Genomic DNA, 19,755 nt, shown 5'->3' on the forward strand with positions numbered 1-19,755 from the left:
GTGGCTCATATTACATACCCAAAAACATAAATAAAGATGATACTGCGCATGAAGAATTCAAGCCTATTTCAGGCCTTAAAAATAAAATGTCATTCAGTGTAACAATAGTTTATATGTCAAACAAGTAAAGTCAGGCAAACTTAAAACAGAATCATTTAGATGAAAATTTTAAAATAAATTCTATTAATTAGTCACATATTGGCTCCAAAATACTAAATATACAAAATATAAATACAAATTATAATACAGAATTAATTGGTATAATCTTTATCTTTTGCCACTGTCCTTCAAAAACTTTAGCCAATTTGTCAACAAAATGTGTTTAATCAAGTCAAAACAATCCAATTTACTATGATCACTTATTCTTTGTTTTTGTCATATGTATCTTTAATTTTTGATATAAATTTTATCTGTTAAACTGAATGATCTTGGAAATTATCAATCAAATAGAAACATGTTTTTGAAACATTCAAAATACACACATTACTTGCATTTAACATGCTTCCTATGTGTATAAAAATCCCTTTAATACATTTGCACTGATGCAGACACCTTAAGGCAGGGGTCACCAAACTTGTTCCTGAAGGGCCGGTGTCCTGCAGATTTTAGCTCCAACCCTAATCAAACACATCTGAACAAGCTAATCAATGTCTTACTAGGTATACTTGAAACACCCAGGCAGGTGTGTTGGGGCAAGTTGGAGCTAAACCCTGGAGGGACACCGGCCCTCCAGGACCGAGATTGGTGACCCCTGCCTTAAGGGAACAACTTGACAATGTCATACATTTTTCAAAGGATTTGGACCTGTTTTTATAATACATCACCAAATCTGAATTAATTCGACTCACATAGCATTTGGATGATTTTTTCCCCCTCAACACCTGCACACTCTGTAAGAGCTGCAACTATCCAAAGCACAAATGCGGACAAAACGTAAATAAAGCAGCTCAACCATTGACTAATGTCATCCAGACTCACCCTGCGCTCTGACAGCGGCTCCTGTAATGTGAATTCAACAGTTACCGCATCAAGCTTATTTTAGAAAACGAAGACTAAAATATAAAATGAAAAACTTCGCAATAAATGAAAATCAAAAATTAAATGAAGCAAACCAAACGAACTGAACAAAATAATAATTAGCAAAAGTAAATAACTGTTTTAGGAATTAATACACACTTATTCTGTGGTGTAAAATCTGTTTAGAGAAACACTTGTAGATGCGTTTTTACAGACAAACACATCAGTCAAGCACATGATCATATACAGAAACATCTTTTCTATATTAACATAAAACGTGGTCTCCCTTTATTTTTTATTTGTCAATAAATGTAAACGAGGCATGTTTAACTGTAAATAGAGAGCTATTCATTCCTTCACAGCGGAATGAACCGCCAACTATTCTGGCATATGTTTTTACGCAGCAGACGCCCTTCTAACCGCAACCCAGCACTGGGAAACATCCATACACACTCATTCAGACACATTCATGCCCTACGACCAGTTTAGTTGCAAGAGTTCACACTGAGCTGATGATTAATTATAAGCTTGTTTGGCATGCTGTCCCGGGAGAGAGCCCTGAGCTCATAAGATCCTCGAGCCCGGGGCTCCCTCCCGTTGCAAGGCGAGAAGGGAGTTTGAGCTCAGGTAGATCTCGAGAACTCCCCCGCTGTAATAACCAATGAACAGCCAGTGATTGCTCTTGAGAGATAACCATTTACTAGGAGCATGTCTAGAGTGCCGGTTTGGATTAGTCAATTAACTTATGTTGCATGTTTTTGGATGGTGGGAGGAAACCGGGAAACCCGGGGGAAACCCACGTGAGCACGGGGAGAAAATGCAAACTCCACAAGAATGTCTGCTGGTTTGGTAAAGCCTAGAACCAGAGACATTCTTGCTGTGAGGCAACAGTGCTAAGCACTGGGCCACCGTGTCACCCATCTAGGAAGAAGGAGGAGTAGGGGTGGATGGGGGGATTCTTCAAAACGAAGATAGCGGTGGTAAGTAACCCAGGGTATTTGTAATAGCTTAGGAGTCGTCTGATTGGTGCATTGAGAATTGGATAATGCGGATCCAGCCGCTAGCAATCATAAGCACGTGATCCTCTCGAAATTTGTTTATAACTAAACTTCACTTAGTAAACTAACCCGTTAGTTAAACAACAAGACCATTAATAAAACAGTTTAAAAATATTATTGAAATAAAAACTAATTAAAACATTCAAAACTATAATAACCTTGTATCCCACATCAGCCTCATGTTCAAGTGTCTAATGCAGGGATGGGCAAACTCGATCCTGGAGGGCCGGTGTCCCTGCATAGTTTTGCACCAACCCTAATCAAACACACCTGCTTGTAGCTTTCTAGTGATGTTGAAGACACTAATTAGGGTGTTCAGGTGTGTTTGATTAGTGTTGGAGCAAAAGTCTGCAGGGACACCGGCCCTCGAGGATCAAGTTTGCCCATGCCTGGTCTAATGGCTTCAGTAAAGCATGATGAGCTGTGTGTGTGTGAACACACTTGTTTTATATCCCAATGGGGGGCCTGAATACACACAGACTCATTGGGAGTCAATATGTGGACCAAAATTGAGGTCCCTCTGTGTAAACATGCTTATAAATCACACAGTATGAAGCATTTTGAAAATGTAAAAATGCAGATGTTCCCTGTGGGGGTTGGGTTCACACTGAAAAAAATGATTCACTGGATGTACAATTTTTTTTAAGGTAAGTGCTTGCAAACTATTTATATGGGCTGAATTTAAACAAACAAAATAAGTTGAACAGTACTAAATTTCATTGGTTTGCTTAAATCCAGCCCATATCAATTGTTTTCAACCAAAAAACTGCTATCTTAAAAAAAAAATTGTACATCCAATGAATCGTTTTGTCAGTGTAAGGGTAGGGGATCGAATACACAGTTGGTATAGTAGAAACATCCTTTACATCTATGAGAGTCTCCATAGGGATATATGAACAAGTCTCTGTGTGTGTGGTGACTTTAGTGTGTACCTTTCTCCATCGTGCGCAACAGGTTGTCGAAATGCTGTGTGGTCTCCTTATAATCCCTCTCGATCTGCATGCTGTCACTGGAATCGAAGAGCTTTGACTCTTGTCTGTCTTTGAGAAAGTCCTGATAGTGGAGCTGCAGGTTCCTGAGGATCAGCCGGTACTCGTCTGGCTTCATCGTCTTGAACTGAACAATAATAAAGTGAAAATATAAACCCTCGGCTAAGCTCAATCAACATTGAGCATCTTTTAGATGTACTGAAGTTCATGCTGTGCTGCAGAACACTTTTGCTTCTACAGAGCTGTGATTCGGTTGAAGTTAGGGACGATTTTAGTACATTTAAAGAAACACTCCACTTCTTTGGATATACAGTAGGCTCATTTATAAGCTCCTCTAGACTTAAACAGTTGAGTTTTACCATTTTTGAATACATTCAGGCGAGTCTGGCGGGATCACTTTTAGCTTAGCTTAGTTTAGCTTAGCATAGATCATTGAATCCGATTAGACCATTAGCATCTCACTGAGAACTTTCAAACTAATTTTAATATTATTTCTATTTAAAGCTTGACTCTTCTGTAGTTACTCTGTGCACTAAGAGCGACAGAAAAGGAAAAGTTCCTGAACTATACTTTCATTCTGGTGTAATAATCAAGGAACTTAATGCCGTACTATGACTGCAGCAGTGCAACAATATTACAGAGAGCCTAAAAATAGTACTAAGTTAGGTAACAGTGCTGCATTATCATTTTTGTCAGTCTTATTATACAAATTAGCTACCAGAGTTAACCTTTACATAGGAACATTATCTTATCTTTTTATTTTTTTTAACAAGATGCTAACGGTCTAATCCGATTCAATGATCTATGCTAAGCTAAGCTAAAAGCCAGACCTGGAGATCAGCGAAATAAATTCAAAATGGTAATTGTTTATCTCTAGGGGAGCTGTAAAATACTGCCTATTTCTAAAAAAGAGGAGTTTCTTTAAGGGTTGGTTATGGTAAGGAACAGATTTGAAGGTATGGGTAAGCTTGAGGGCTTGATAAAGGATAGATATTCATGCATTTACAGAAAAAAATGTAATTTATACGTAAAAAAATACATGCAGATTTTACTTAAACTTTAGTACGCAGTACTTTATGACACCTGTATAGTGTTGGTTCATTGTATTCCTATTCATCCCTATTAAGCTGCTTTAAAGGGCACCTAGGTTACCTCTTTTTTCAGATTTAATATAAGTGTTTTGCGTCTCCAGAATGTGTCTGTAAAGTTTCAGCACAAAACACCCATCAGATTTTTCATTATACCTTTTACAAGATTAAATTTTATAAATTTTTGCACTAGGGGGCTGTTTTGTCGTACTGCGCCTTTAAGGCTAGTCCTCCCCGCCCACCGTTTCTACGTGCCTTTCTGCGTTCCTTAATCTCCTCCCTCGGCTGCGTCAAACAACAAACGGACTAAAAGGAAGCAGATCTCACGTAGCGTTTGTGAGAAATACTACAGTAAGAATTTTACCAATGAGTATATGTTACAAAGTTTACGCGCGCAGGCACACAGGCACACGTACATACACACCGCAGCAGACACACACACACAGAGACAGACAGAGCACGTTTAGCTTTGCACTCTTTTTGCATGCAAATGTGACAGGATACATGTTAATCTCCGCTGCTGTATGGATGTCTGTTATGTTAATGTACTAAATAACCCCGATTTAACGTCCACAAACCAAGACTGAAGCGTCTTCCTTTATAGTTGTTCTGACACGCGGCTGTGCTGATGAAGTAAATCTGAAATAAATCGCTGTAATTCATTACACACATGCTCTGTTTTAAAACATTTTAAACTTGTGAAACTCACTCTTGATCACATTTGATGATGATTGATGATCCTAGCCAACTGAACAGACCTTTTATTAACGGTTGCTTTGCGCACGTCTGGTCTTGTTGATATGATTATACACGTGACTACCGGGACATGTTAATACGCACAGCTGTCGATCAATTCGGTGGGCTGGGGGACCGCACTCCTACGTCAAGTAGCGGTCAATCTGAAAACCGCTCTAACTGGTCCACCGTTTTTATGTTGTTAAATTGTAAAAAAAGCACTGGGTGTGCTTATATCACCCCAATATGACGGTCTATACACTATACCTACACATATGTCTGTCCAAACAGCTTGAAAAGTCGATTTTTCACCATAGGTGCCCTTTAAAACAATCTGCATTGTTATAAATTACATAATAATATTGACTTGACTTACTGTACGTGATTATTGAAATTGCAAAATGATGATAATCTGCAATAATTATATATGTGCATTTATACGGTATATGTTTGACACTGACGACCAGCAGCACAACTATTCTAAGATATTAATACAGCCATTTCTTGTCTTTAATTTGTTAGGGCAAATCCTTGAAGACCTTTTATTCAATAAAGCAATTCTCCTTGTTTACTGTCTGTTTCCTAAATATAACTGAGCCAGTCTGCGACTCAACAATCACATTACTGAGTTAGAGGTAAGTATCTATATTGTTTACTGTACAGAGGACATTATTTGCTCTTAAATATAAAAGCATCTAAAAGAAGTTGTTCACGGTAATGCCCTTTTTAGTTTCTCAATAACTTTCAATAACATGTCCTGCCTTAATAAATGTTTAAAGAACATTTAAAGAATTTAAAGACCAGTCTCCATTCTAATCCAAATATAAGATCCATGTATGTCAAGGGCTCCTATGCCAATAAACGTGCATTTTTAACAGTGCACTAGAGTCCCATAATGCTCCCATTATATTCCTATTCATCCCTATTAATCTGCTTCAAAATGATCTGCATTGTAATAAATTACTTCATAATAATGGTGACTTGACTTATTTGACGAGTTATTTTCCATTCAGAATAGCTTGAAGTACTGTACACGATTATTCCAATTGCAAAATTAGGATAATCTGCTATAATTATACTGTGTTCTGTGTCCTAACTACATGCGACACGTGTTAAAACAAATTGTTGTGGAAGCGATGCACAAAATTTGTATTTTAGAACTGGTTTCTATTTCTGCGACAGCTGAACAACAGCATAAACTACTATGACAATGATCACCTCAGGTACTGATTATGTGCTTTATTCAGTGTTAATTGCTACTAATGTGAGTTTGAACACCACTTTACGTGACATTTATTGCCATACTAATGAAAGAAGCAGCAAATTGTTTGAAAATGAATGCCAGAAGTGTGACTCAGTGCAAACCAACAGCATCAGTCACTCAGCCTAAGCACTTTTAATAATGTTAAATAGGTTAACTATGTATTAATTAGATTACAATCCTTACCATTTAGTTTTGAGTGCTGATATTTAAATGAATGTGCTGGTATTTAATGTTTCTGTCACATCGCGTTTGGTGCAGACAACCAAAGTACATAATATCCTACAAGATATTTGTTAAGATATTAGTATTCAGTTTAAAGTGACATTTAAAGGCTAACTAGGTTTATTTTGGTTAATTATGGTAATTAGGTAAGTCATTGTATATTGATGGTTGTTCTGTAGCCAATCAGGGAAAATATGGCTTAAGGGGGCTAATAATATTGACCTCAAAATGGTTTTAAAAAAAAGTTAAAACTGTTTTTATTCTATCCAAATAAAAAATAAGACTTTCTCCAGAAGAAAAAATATTATAGGAAATACTGTGAACAATTCTTGCTCTGTTAAACATCATTTGGGAAATTTGCAAAAAACAAAATTAAAAATCAAGGAGGGCGAATATTTTGACTTCAGCTGTAATATGAAGTGATGATCGTACCATGGTGATGTTCCAGGAGCGGATGAGCTGGATGTCCTTCATCAGGTACTGCCAGGACAGCAGAGCCCGGAGATCAGCGTGAAGCTTCTGCCACAGAATCACTGTCTGCTGATGTCCAGCCTCCAGACTGAGAGAAAACACACCAACACAAGCACTTACTGACCGCTGACAACACTCAGCATACCGCACAGAAGAAGGCTTCTGGTCTCCTTACTGCAAACCGGTATTTGTTCTTATATTATAATTTGGTGATTATGAAAATGATGTATTGCATATTTACAGAGAATAACGTACTTCCACCTAGCACGATAATATAGATAAAATACCTATTTTTCTAAGGCAGTGGTTTTAAAACTTTTTGTTAGATGAACAACAATTTGATGTAAATTTTTTACTTAAAGTATGCCTAGGTTGTAATACATATTTGTAATCATTTAATAACTAATAAATATAATACACAGCCACATGGCATTTAAAATGTATTTACATTTACATTTAGTCATTTAGCAGACGCTTTTATCCAAAGCGACTTACAAATGAGGACAAGGAAGCAATTTACACAACTATAAGAGCAGCAGTGAATAAGTGCTATAGGCAAGTTTCAGGTGTGTAAAGTCTAAGAAGCAGAGCATTAGTAAAGTTTTTTTTTTTTTTTTTGAGTACAGTTAGTGGTATAGCCAGAGAGGCAGTTACAGATTTAATATTTAGATATAAATTTAAATATATATATTTAAATTTATATTTATTTATATTTAGATTTTTATTTATAAGTGCTATATTTTTTTCTCAGTTGTTTTGACATATTTATTTAAATAATAATATTCAAATGATAGTGCTATTGTTAGTGGTAGTAATTTTAGCAATTTGAACTTTTATTATTAAAAATAAGACCCATTCTTTCAAATGTTCAAGCCCTCAAGCTTATAACATTTTAAATTGTCAAGTTTTTATTTTGGCTAAAAACTGGTAAAAGTCTGTTGACTTCTGTCAACAACAAATTGTATATTATGCATAAATTCAAAACATAAATAACTAATTTAATTGATTCATATAAATATTTAAAATATGTTCATTTTGTTTTTCATATTTATTTTTTACCTATTTGCTAAGACAACATTTGTAAACCTTCAGAGAAATAAAATGCTAACTATTCAATTGTTAAGCTTTTATTTTGGCAAAATACTGGTAAAAACTTTTGTCCAATATATATATATATATATATATATATATATATATATATATATATATATATATATATATATATATATATATATATATATATATATATATATATGTATAGCATAAATTCCATAAAAAAATAATAATTGATTTAAATAAAATTAAAATGTTTTGATTTAGTTTTTCACATTTATTTATTTTACATACAAATTCACAAAAAAAACTATTACTATTACTACTTTACTAAGCTTTTATTTGGGAAAAATACTGGGAAAAATCTGTAAACTTTTGTCCACAAAAAACTGCATATTATGTACAAATGCCATAAATAAATAACACATTTAATTTATTTGAGTAATTTTATTTTGTTTCTCATTTTGATTTATTTGAAGTAATTGCTTACACAAAATTAGTAAAACTATTATTACCAAAAACAGCAACTCCCATGAATAATGCAAAAACCCCACATGTACACAGTAAACAGAATGCTAATCTGTTTTACCCGCTGACGCTCTCGACGGCCTCCTTGTTGACGGGTGGCACCAGGAAGCAGATGGAGGGCACCACAGCCTCATCGCCGGAGCGGTTCAGCACCTTCCACCGGGACGGCTGAGAGTTATTAATGAGCGCACACTCATCGCCCTTATGCATTGTGAGCTGGCGGAGAAACAGAGACAGTTCATCCAAAAAAGCAAAGAACTTCATTCATGTTGAACGCAAAAGGAAGATATTTTGAAGAATGTTGGGATTTGGAATGTTCCATAGTACATTTTTTGGATGTCAATGGCTAGCCAAGTTTATAAAGACTTTCAAGTTAAAAAAAAGTTCTAATTCTGTGACGTCACGGCTGAACACTGCGTTAACTACTATGACAATGATCACCTCAGGTACTGATTATGTGCTTTATTCAGTGATATGATTTAAAGAGACATTACTTCATACTTCATGTCTTATGTTGAAGGCAAAAAAAAGATACTTTGAAGAATGTTGGGATTTGAATGTTCCAAAGTACATATTTCTGGAAGTTAATGGCTAGCCAAGTTTATACCCAAACTCAAACTCATTCGAGGAAGAGAGAGGTGGGAGTGAGTGAACATTCAGTCCTCAATGCTGTTTTGGAACCAGTGTTGACTTTTAAGCATTCCCTTGCTGCCGGTGTGTTTGATTGTGTTTACCTCCATCTGCTTGAAGTCACACACGGCCTGGATGGGCAGTTTTCCTCTGAAGGGGCAGGTGGGGTCCCGTGGCTTCAGCTGGATCACAGATTTGGCTCTCTTGTTCAGGCTGGCGATGTCATTCTTGAACTCGTTTACCTGCTCTCTTTCCTCCTGCGGGTCAAAATGTAAAGCTCATTACTTGATGTTGTCAGAAATCTGTTAGAATTCTACCAGAATTCTAAACCTACTAGAATTCAAGTGAACATGCCTCCATGATTAAAGTTAAAGGTCCCGTCAAGTGCTTTGAAATGGGGCTTTTTTTTATTCAATGTTTGACATGATCTTAACTGAAACATGATGACAGGGTAAGATATAGTGTAGCTCCTCCCCTTTTTAGAAAAAAACAGCCAATAGTGTTTTGATTTATCAGAGCTCTTTTTAGTGAGAGTGGTTGAGCTCAAGTGCATCAACTGAAATGCAAATGAGAAGTGTATTGAAGGGGCGGGCCATGTCAGACACTAGAGAGCATTTGATTGGTCAAAGGATTTAATGAGATGATGTTCAAAAAAATCATTGATCCATTTAGACGGAAGTGGCAAACTGCAAGCTTTGGATGTTTATATCAGGTTTATATCTTCTGAAGGGCGGTACGGTGGCGCAGTGGTAAGCACCATCGTCTCACTGCAAGAAGGTCACTGGTTCGAGCCCCGGCTGGGCAAGTTGATAGACATACTATTTTTAAATAATATGTATTATTTAAAAATGTTAAATAAATATGTAATATAAATATTAGCCTACACACTACATTTTACAGTTTTACAATATAAACAGTTTAATTTAGAATAATTATACATATTTTTATTTTACAATAAAATCTAATTTACAATAAAATTTAATTATATAAATTAAATAGTAGCGGCAATATCATATTATTACATTTATTATTGCTTTAAAAACACAAAATTTTAACTTTAAGTGCATGTTATTGTCAAATTGTTACAATTATAATAAATTATGGATAAATAAATAAATGATGACAATAATAATAATAATTAATAATAATAATAATAATAATAATATAAATAATAATAATAATAATAATAAAACAATAATAATAATGATAATAATGATGATATTAATAATAATAATACAATAATAACAATAATAACAATAATATTAATAACAATAATTATAATAATGATGATGATGATGATGATAATAATAATAATAATAATAATAATAATAATAATAAATAATAATAATAATAATAATAATAAATAATTAATAACAATAATATTATTGATAATAATGATAATAATAATAATAATAATATATAATAATAATAATAATAATAATAATAATAATAATAACACTAATTATATAATAATAATAATGATGATGATGATGATGATAATAATAATAATAATAATAATAATAACAACACAACAATAATAATAATAATAGTATTTATTTTTTATTATCATTATTATTTTTATTTATTTTAATTTTTTTTTACAGCATGCTGGTCAAATGATAAACCCTGCAGTCAAGACAAGCAACATGGATTTATTCTATATAATATGATCAGAAAAATTGCCATCTGAATTTTTCTTCCAGTACAAGTCTACAATATTACAGTCCATGATAATCAACTCTGTGCAGTACTGATAATCATCCTGATAATAGCACAACAGACACCAGCATTAGTGGGTGTTTGTTGATGGTAGATGAACTCACGACAGCGTCCTGCAGCAGATCCTCCAGGCGTGTGGCGGTGGTGCTGCGGTCACACATGTACTTCTTCTTCATCGTCTCCTGCATCTTCTTCAGCCTCTCGTCCGCTTCTTTCACATCAGCGAAGAACTATTGAAGAAAGCAGATGATAGAGTGAAAATCCTGTTTATAATTGACCAATATTAGCATCTAGTGAAGATTATAGTTACTGTACATTACACTAGGTATGTTTCCATCCAAAGATGCATATTTAATTTATGGGAAAATCTGGAATATCACGAGGAAACATAACTATTTTACGTTTTTTTTGTCAATTTAGTGGCTAATTCATATAAAATTCATACAAGTTCAGTCTTACGAAAATGTAAGATTGTAAGAAATTAAGGAGGTGTGGCACCAAACCCCACCCGTAGACCCAACCGTCATTGGGGGATGAGCAAATTGTACTAAACTGTATGAATGTGACTGTACAATTCATTCAATTAGCCACTAAATCTAAAGTTACGAATTGCTGTGAGATAGCGTTAGAACATTGCAGAAAAGATTTGCGAATACAGCAGTAAATCCAAACAATGATTATAGCAAGAATTAGCATGTTGTTAGCATGAATCTACCATTAACTACCATGAATTGACATGTTGCTAGCATGATTGTAGTATAAATTAGCATGTTGTTAACATGATCTAGTATGAATAAACATGTTTCTAGCATTATTCTAGTACAAGCAACTTGCTATATTCAGTCTGATCTCATGAGGAAATATAACCATTTTCCGCCCTGGCGGTTTAATGGCGTATGAATTCATACAAGTTCTGTTGCATGAAAATGTACGATTTTTAAAAGGAGGCGTGGCAACAAATCCCACCCCTAAACCAACTGTCATTGGGGATGAGCAAATCGTAGTAAATAGTAAGAATAAGTCAAATTCATACAAATTAGCCATAACTCAAAAAATTACGAACTGCCGTGAGATAGCGTTGGAATATCGCATAAAAGATTTGTGAATAAAGCAGTATTTCCAAACAATATTTAGCATGATTATAGCATGAATTAACATGTTTCTAGCATTATTCTAGTATAAGCATGCTGTTAGCATGTTTCTAGTATGTTCTTATGTAGTAGTTATGGATTGTCGTGTTAGAACATCGCATAAAATATTTGTGACTAAAGACATATATCCAAACAATGATAAGCATGATGATTCTAGCAGGAATTAGCATGTACTTAGCATAAATTAGCATGTTGTAAGCATGGTTATAGTATGAGTTAACATGTTGCTAGCATGTTTTCAGAATGAGTTAGCATGTTGATCATTATAGTATAAATTAACATGTTGCTAGCATTATTCTAGTATACGAATGTTGTTAACATGTGAGATCGCGTTGGAATATCTCATAAAAGATTCTCATATAAAGTAGTACATCCAAACAATGATTAGCATGATTCTAGCACGAATTATCATGTTGCTAGCATGATTCTAGAATGAATTAGCATGTTGTTATAACATGATTTAGCACGACTTAACATGTTGCTAGCATTATTTTAGTACAGGTATGTTGTTAACATGTGAGATAGCATTGGAATATCTCATAAAAGATTTGCGTATAAAGCAGTACATTCAAACAATGATTAGCATGAATTAGCATGTTGTTAGCATGAATCTAGCATGAATGATCCTGTTCTTAACATGTATCTAGCATAAATTAGGATGTTGTAAGCATGATTATAGTATGAATTAACACGTAGCTAGCATGATTCTAGAATGAATTAGCATGTTGTTAACATGATTTCAGCATGAATTAACATGTTGCTATCATTAATCTAGTATGTTGTTAGCATGTGAGTTAGCACTGGAATATCAAAAAAAAGATTTGAAAATAAAGCAGTATTTCCGAACAATAACTAGCATTATTCTAGCATGAACGAGCATATTGTTAGCATGATTCTAACATAACTTAACATGTTGCTAGCTTGATTCTAGTATGAATTAGCATGTTGCTAGCATTATTTTTGTATGAGCATGTTGTTAGCATGTTTCTATTAGGCTATCTAGTAAGTTTCAGATTGCCATGAGATAGCGTTGGAATATTGCATGAAGTATATGCGAATAAAGCAGTATTTCCAAACACTGATAAGCATGATTCTTGCATTAATTAGCATGTTGTCAGCATGAATCTAGCATTAACTAGCATGTTGTTAACATGTATCTAGCATTATGTTGTTGGCATGATTATAGCATAAATTAACATGCTGCTAGCATGATTCTAGCATGAAGTAGCACGTTGTTAGCATATAGTATGAATTGACATGTTGCTAGCATTCTAATATAAGCATGTTGTTAGCATGTTTTTAGTATGTTTTTAGCATGATTCTAGTATGAATAAGCATGTTGTTAGCATGATTTTAGCATAAATTAGCACATTGTTAACATGTATCCAGCATGTTTCATGGTGTTTCACCTGAAAGTAAGCAGTGTTTTCTTTGAGATGAGTCTCAATGCAGCAGCACAACTGCAGGATCCAGCTCCACTGAGTCTGCAGAGCCGCGGTGAACGCCTGCAGATTAACAACACAACACACACGTTCAATCAATTAAGCATGCATTCAAATGAACAACAGTGACAGTAAAGACAGTTATGATTAGGATTGGGTGATAAAAAAATTAAATAAAGATTAATGTACATCCAGCCATTTGTTTTCTCAGAATAAATCCCTTTAGTCGTCGCTTCAAATCAAGCTTTAATCTGCAAGAACAAGCACCTAGATTTACATTACATCTTACATAGCCTTTGTATTTCTACTTCATGTTTTCAGAGAAGTGTATTTGTTTATAAAATTAAAGAAACCACCCATTAAAAAAATAATATAGTAATTTATAGTTACTGAACCCGTTTCTGAACCATACTACAGTACAGGGTTTGAATGTATCTGTTGTGGTTATTCTGTAGCTGCTATGATAACACAACAACTATAGTAAAATAAACAAATGACCCAATACTTTCTACAACTCTAGGGTATATTATACTACAATACACCACAGTTTACTGTAGTAAAATGATTAGGACTGGGCGAAAACACGTTAAATAAGGGTTAATGTCCATCAAGCCATTTGTTTTCTCACGTTTAGTCTCCGCTTCTTGTTGGGTTGCTGATAATCCTGTCAGGCTTTATTTTGCATGTACAATTTTTGCATTAGGTGACATGGTGGCTCAGTGGTTAGCACTGTCGCCTCGCAGCATGAAATGTTGCTGGTTCGAATCTCGGCAGGATCAGCTGCCATTTCTGTGTGGAGTTTGCATGTTCTCCCCGTGTTCGCTTGTGTTTCCTCCGGGTGCTCCGGTTTCCCCCACAGTCCAAACACATGCGCTATAGGTACTGTAAATTAAATAAACTAAATTGGCGGTAGTGTATGAGTGTGAATGCAGGGGTGTATGGGTGTTTCCCATGTATGGGTGATGGGTTGCAGCTGTAAAGGCGTCCGCGGTGTAAAACATTTGCTGGATAAATTGGCGGTTCATTCTGCTGTGGCGACCCCTGATGAATAAAGGGACTAAGCCGGAGAAAAATGAATGAATGAATAAATTTTAGCATTTTTAATTAAAAATAGATTAAATGCAAAGCAGGTTTGGTGAGTAGAAGATCTTTCTTTTACATACATAACTATCTGCTTACCTCAACAGTCTTCTTGCCTGGATGTCCGTCTTTAATGAGTCTGTCTCCTGTGGCCTGGATGTCATTGACCTTCTTCTCTCTGAGTTCCAGTTCTCGCATCAGTCCCTGATGAATTAATAAAGCCATGAGGATGACTTCAGACTGTAAAATATCTACCTATTTATCAACTGCTTAAAGACCTAGGAATCTATTTTAACGATCTAGGCACAAAGTCTAAAGCGCATAGCGCAAAAGCATTAAGGACGTGTCCGAATCCACTTTTGCTATTTTAAGGATGGAAAATAAGCTCTGTTAGTACATGGTCTAACAGGGTTGTGCTCATTCTCATAATGAGTTAATGAGTTATAGGTGTGTTTTGAGATTAAACCAATCAGAGTCTCATCTCCCATTCCCTTTAAGAGTCAGTTGTGTCGCACCATGGCGCATTTGCTATTTACATGGTGGACTTTGTAAGTGGAAAAACTGAACGCTTCACTAGCGAGAAGAATGGTTAAACAGACCATCTGCAGCGTGAGGATAAGGAACGAGCCTTCTCCATTCAGCCTATTTACTTTCTCTTTCTCTTTACTTTTACGCTTTACTTTACTCCTTTACTTTCGTGGATAAGGAAACGGTGGAAACTCACTCCATTGAAGACGTCCATTAACCTACATATTTCATTTCGTTTGTTAAGCGCAAGGATTTATTTCAAAACTATTACTAAATTCAGTTCTAATTTCCAGCAAACAAAAAAAAAGAACAATAATAGTGAAGTGTGGTCAAAAAACAATCTGTAAAGCACTGACAGAAAAAGCACTTCCTGTGGCGGGAAACTCTGGAAGGCATTGAGACGTGTCATTATTCTTCTCTCATTAATATTACATACAAAATGTTAAGGATTCACCAATAGTCGATTAAATCCAGTCAATTCTGTAACTGTGATATTTCAGTCAATTTCTCATTCACTCTTTAAAAACAATAATCTGATGAAAATGCATAAAATTATGAGTTATGTGGTGTCAAAATTAGCATCTTGAGCTAAAGCGCAAAATGGTGGAAAATGTTATACAACAATAAGTTAAACAACAATTAGTAACAGAATCAAATGTTCCCTATCATATTTAAGAATTACTTTACATTAATAATCCATTCAATTTACTGTAAATTGTACACTTACCGAGTAGTTGTCCTTCTTGGCGCCCATGTTAGCATTGCGCTCACTCCAGTCATAATTGACCTCCTCTTCCTCTTTGTCATTAAGCCACATCAATTCTTTGGTGGCGGCATTGACAAAGTTATACAGCTGATCCAGATTCCTCAGACGAGACTTGGAGGTGGTCTGGAGACATGCAAAACACATTATTTGACACTCCAGCAGGTCTGAAGAGGTTTCATAGTTAACAGTGTGATATTAGCACATGGACTTTTAATTTTCAGTCAGCCAGCCCAAGCGCTTCTGGTGAACTGTCGCACCATTACAAAAATTTATTTAAAAATCAGTGATCTTCACTGCCTGAGATGTAGGATATAAAGTGGGTCTCATACCTGACAAGAAGCACTCTTTTTTCTCGCCATGTCTTTAAAAATGAATGATACTTATTTTCCTCCATTATTTTCAATGGAGTTTCTACGCTAGCCTGCTGCTACTGACAGCACTAGCGTTTACACGGTCCTTCATCATGCTATAAGCTTGAACATCTAAATGACTGCTTAAATCTATTTAACTGATTGTATTTTACTACAACATCGATGCTGTAAATGGAACCTTATGAAATTAAAAATAGTCACATTAACCTTTCACCGGAAGTTTATCGTTGGCTGAAAAACACAAGCTGTGCATATAGCCTGTTAGAGCACTAACCAGCAGTTTGGTGTACTGCAGGTCCAGTTTGCCCAGATATTCCCTGTATGTGCCTTTACTAGCGGGAGAGAGTTGGTTCTGAAACACACAAAGCAGTAAAAAAAGTCACAAAAGACGCACCAAAAACATATAAGGTCACAGAATGTTAAAGTCAGACTTATTTGTTTTTATATGAAATAGTACATTTATTATTATTTATAGTACATTTATACCACAGTGTACTTTAGGATTTACAACAGCAAGGATTTAGTACAGTTCTATTTAGAACCATATAGTCCTGAAGATCTCTTTATATGCAGAAATCTTTCTTCTGTGAGGTTCATTTCCCGCCTTTTGTTTCAAATCTGTAACTGACAAAGCACCTGCAGCTCTTACTATTACTAGTTTCTAGAACTCCACATACACCATCCACAAACACAGACACATCTTTACATCCATTTTTTATACGTTCACATTTGTACTTTTTCTTTCTTTTTCTGTTTTTAGTTTAACAGAACATGTGTGACCAGCTCTGTTCAATTGAGGATGCCTCTTCTTCACTAGGTAACAGAGATGTTTTTCCCCTTATTATTAGTACTTGGGTTTATGCATAAAAAGTCACAAAAATATAACAGACACCCCATACCTTCCCTTTTTCTTTTTTTACACAGTAACTATATCACAAAATGGATTTGTAATGTCACGTCAGATTTATTAGTTTTTATATGTAGGCTATAGTAGGTTCACATTATTTAAAAGCTTTATACCACAATGTACTTTAGGATGTAGCACAGCAATTATTTAGTACAGTTCTATTTAGAAATGCATTGTCCTGAAGATCCCTTTATATGCTAAGATGCTTCCTTATGCGAGTTCTTTATTTTCCACTGTCTATTTTTCAGACTTCTGGTCATTATAAACATATTTGTTTTTACCTTTTGGAAAGTTAATTTTGGAAATTTGGAATAGTATTACAGATGCAGTGAAATCTTTTATCATCTACAGAAATAATGGCTCTCAATTGAACCGAAATACACTCAAAACCATGGACATAAGCATATCGTAGTATAAGTATTGTGAAAACATTTAACAGAAATTTGATCTTTATTGCATGTGTATCCTATTCCTGTTTAATTATTTATTTATTTATTTATGTTCAATATTCAACACAATCTCATGGCAATTCATAACTTTTTAATTTAGTGGCTAATTCGTATAATCATTCGTACAATTTAGTACGATTTGCTTATTCCCCAATGAGGGTTGGGTTTAGGGGCAAGGTATGAATATGAAATGAATTTGTACGAATTAGCCACTAAACTGACAAAACGTAAAATACTAATGTTTCCTTATGAGATCAGGCTGCAATATCCATTACTGTTTGTTATTGTGTCTACTATTTTGGTTATTATTATTATTATTATTATTATTATTATTAATAAATGTAACATGTGAACACATTTTTTGGAAATGTAGCTAAGGGTGCTATCTGTGGTTCGGTTAATATTTTCCTTCAAATCCCATAAGATGGGACAGCGCATCAGGTTATGGCAGCTGGATTAGTCCAAAAAGGCACAGTACTTTTTGCGTTTGGGTCTGTTCTAGTGTGTCTGTTTTGTTCGTTTGAAAGCCTACTGAGATGACCACTTCAAGGAGGTCTCGGTACGCTTTCTTGGTCCGCTTTTGGTGCGCACTCGAGTGCGATTGCTACATTCATACCTGCCCAAACGAACCGCACCAAGAGGGAAAACAAACTCTAGTGCGGTTCAACCGAACTAAATAAAGCAGGTGTGAAAGCACCCTAAAGCTTAAAAAGTTAAGAATCTACAAGCGTGCACCTCATCAGCTCGTGCTCTCTCGATCTTGGCCCTGAAGTCCTCGATGGTCTGATGTAGTCCTCGATGGCTGCCCAGCTGAGACTCCACAGATGGCAGGTCGATGCCCCACTCGGCTGTGTCGATCCGCCGCTGGTTCTCCTCCACCCAGGCCAGCAGGTCCTGAGCGTAGCGGAGCGTCACCTCGTCCAGCTCAGGCCGCACGCGCTGCACTGACTTCTGGGAGATGGACGTGACGGTGGTATGAGTAGCTGTAGTGGCGCTGGACTTCAGCCTCAGATTATAGTCACTGCGCAGATTCACCAGACGCTCGTGCAGACGATAAACCCTGAGAAAACACAATCACAAATCAGTCCTTGCGGGACTTTCTGAAACTCTTGCTTCTGATTGGTCAATTGTGACATTTTGCAGTTAATACAGGGTTTGTTTGTGCACAGAAACATCATCTGAACTCACCTGCGGTACATCTGTTCGGCCTGTATGTGGCGCCCATCTTTGAGCATCTGAACATCATTAAAGAGGAGGCGTATCATGCCGTCGGCTTTATCCAGATCTCTCTCCACCTCCATAGTGTGCTGTGCAGGTTTCCCAGCATTCAGGAGACGAATGTCCTGCAACAAGAGCAATGAAAACAGTCAATACCATACATGGTCAAACGCTGTATCGCATTATTTGAAAGAACAGCCATTTGTAGTGGTGTACGAAAGCATAGTGGACATTCTGTAGTGCACTCAATCAATCACACAGTGCAGCGCAATAACAAGTGTGCAATGCAAAAGACTACAGTTGCATCCCAAATTACACACTATACACTTATTAACTTACGCATCTACACTACCTGACAAAAGTCTTGTCGTCGATCCCAGTTGTAAGAGCAACAAATAATAACTTGACTTTGATTTTTCAGATGAATCATCTGTTGAACTGCATCCCAATCATAACAAATACTGCAGAAGACCTTTTGGAACCAGCATGGACCCAAGATTGTCACAGAAATCAGTCAAGTTTGGTGAAGGAAAAAAATCATGGTTTGGGGTTACATTCAGTATGGGGGTGTGCGAGAGATCTGCAGAGTGGATGGCAACATCAACAGCCTGAGGTATCTAGACATTTGTGCTGCCCATTACATTACAAACCACAGGAGAGGACAAATTCTTCAGCAGGATATCGCTCCTTCTCATACTTCAGCCTCCACATCAAAGTTGACCAGCCCAGTCACCAGACATGAACATTATTGAGCATGTCTGGGGTAATATGAAGGAGGAGGCATTGAAGATGAATCCAAAGAATCTTGATGAACTCTGGGAGTCCTGCAAGAACGCTTTCTTTGCCATTCCAGATGACTTTATTAATCAGTGATTTGAGTCATTGCAGAGATGTATGGATGCAGTCCTCCAAGCTCATGATGGAGTCAGACACAATATTCATTCTGTTTCCACTGCAGCATGACTTTATATTCTATACTGGACAATATTTGTTGTTCCTAAAACTTGGATACGCGACAAGACTTTTGTCAGCTAGTGTATAGTGTTATCTTATACACTTATACATCTGT

The 19,755-nt window shown here is 35.7% G+C and overlaps 1 protein-coding gene across 1 annotated transcript in view; it reads right to left on the reverse strand.

Moving 5' to 3' along the window:
• plecb (plectin b) overlaps positions 1-19,755 on the reverse strand; it is a 184,410-nt gene that overhangs the window by 43,787 nt on the left and 120,868 nt on the right. Inside the window, exons 13-24 of the mRNA XM_056476117.1 lie at positions 18,657-18,811; positions 18,204-18,528; positions 16,387-16,464; positions 15,703-15,864; positions 14,547-14,651; positions 13,335-13,430; positions 10,879-11,004; positions 9,160-9,312; positions 8,487-8,641; positions 6,806-6,932; positions 3,008-3,191; positions 979-999 (exon numbers count right to left, since the gene is read on the reverse strand). Coding sequence (XP_056332092.1) covers positions 979-999; positions 3,008-3,191; positions 6,806-6,932; positions 8,487-8,641; positions 9,160-9,312; positions 10,879-11,004; positions 13,335-13,430; positions 14,547-14,651; positions 15,703-15,864; positions 16,387-16,464; positions 18,204-18,528; positions 18,657-18,811 — 1,687 coding nt within the window. The remainder of the gene's footprint in view (positions 1-978; positions 1,000-3,007; positions 3,192-6,805; positions 6,933-8,486; positions 8,642-9,159; positions 9,313-10,878; positions 11,005-13,334; positions 13,431-14,546; positions 14,652-15,702; positions 15,865-16,386; positions 16,465-18,203; positions 18,529-18,656; positions 18,812-19,755) is intronic.

Source organism: Danio aesculapii, chromosome 16, assembly GCF_903798145.1.
Source record: "Danio aesculapii chromosome 16, fDanAes4.1, whole genome shotgun sequence".
NCBI lineage: Eukaryota > Metazoa > Chordata > Actinopteri > Cypriniformes > Danionidae > Danio > Danio aesculapii.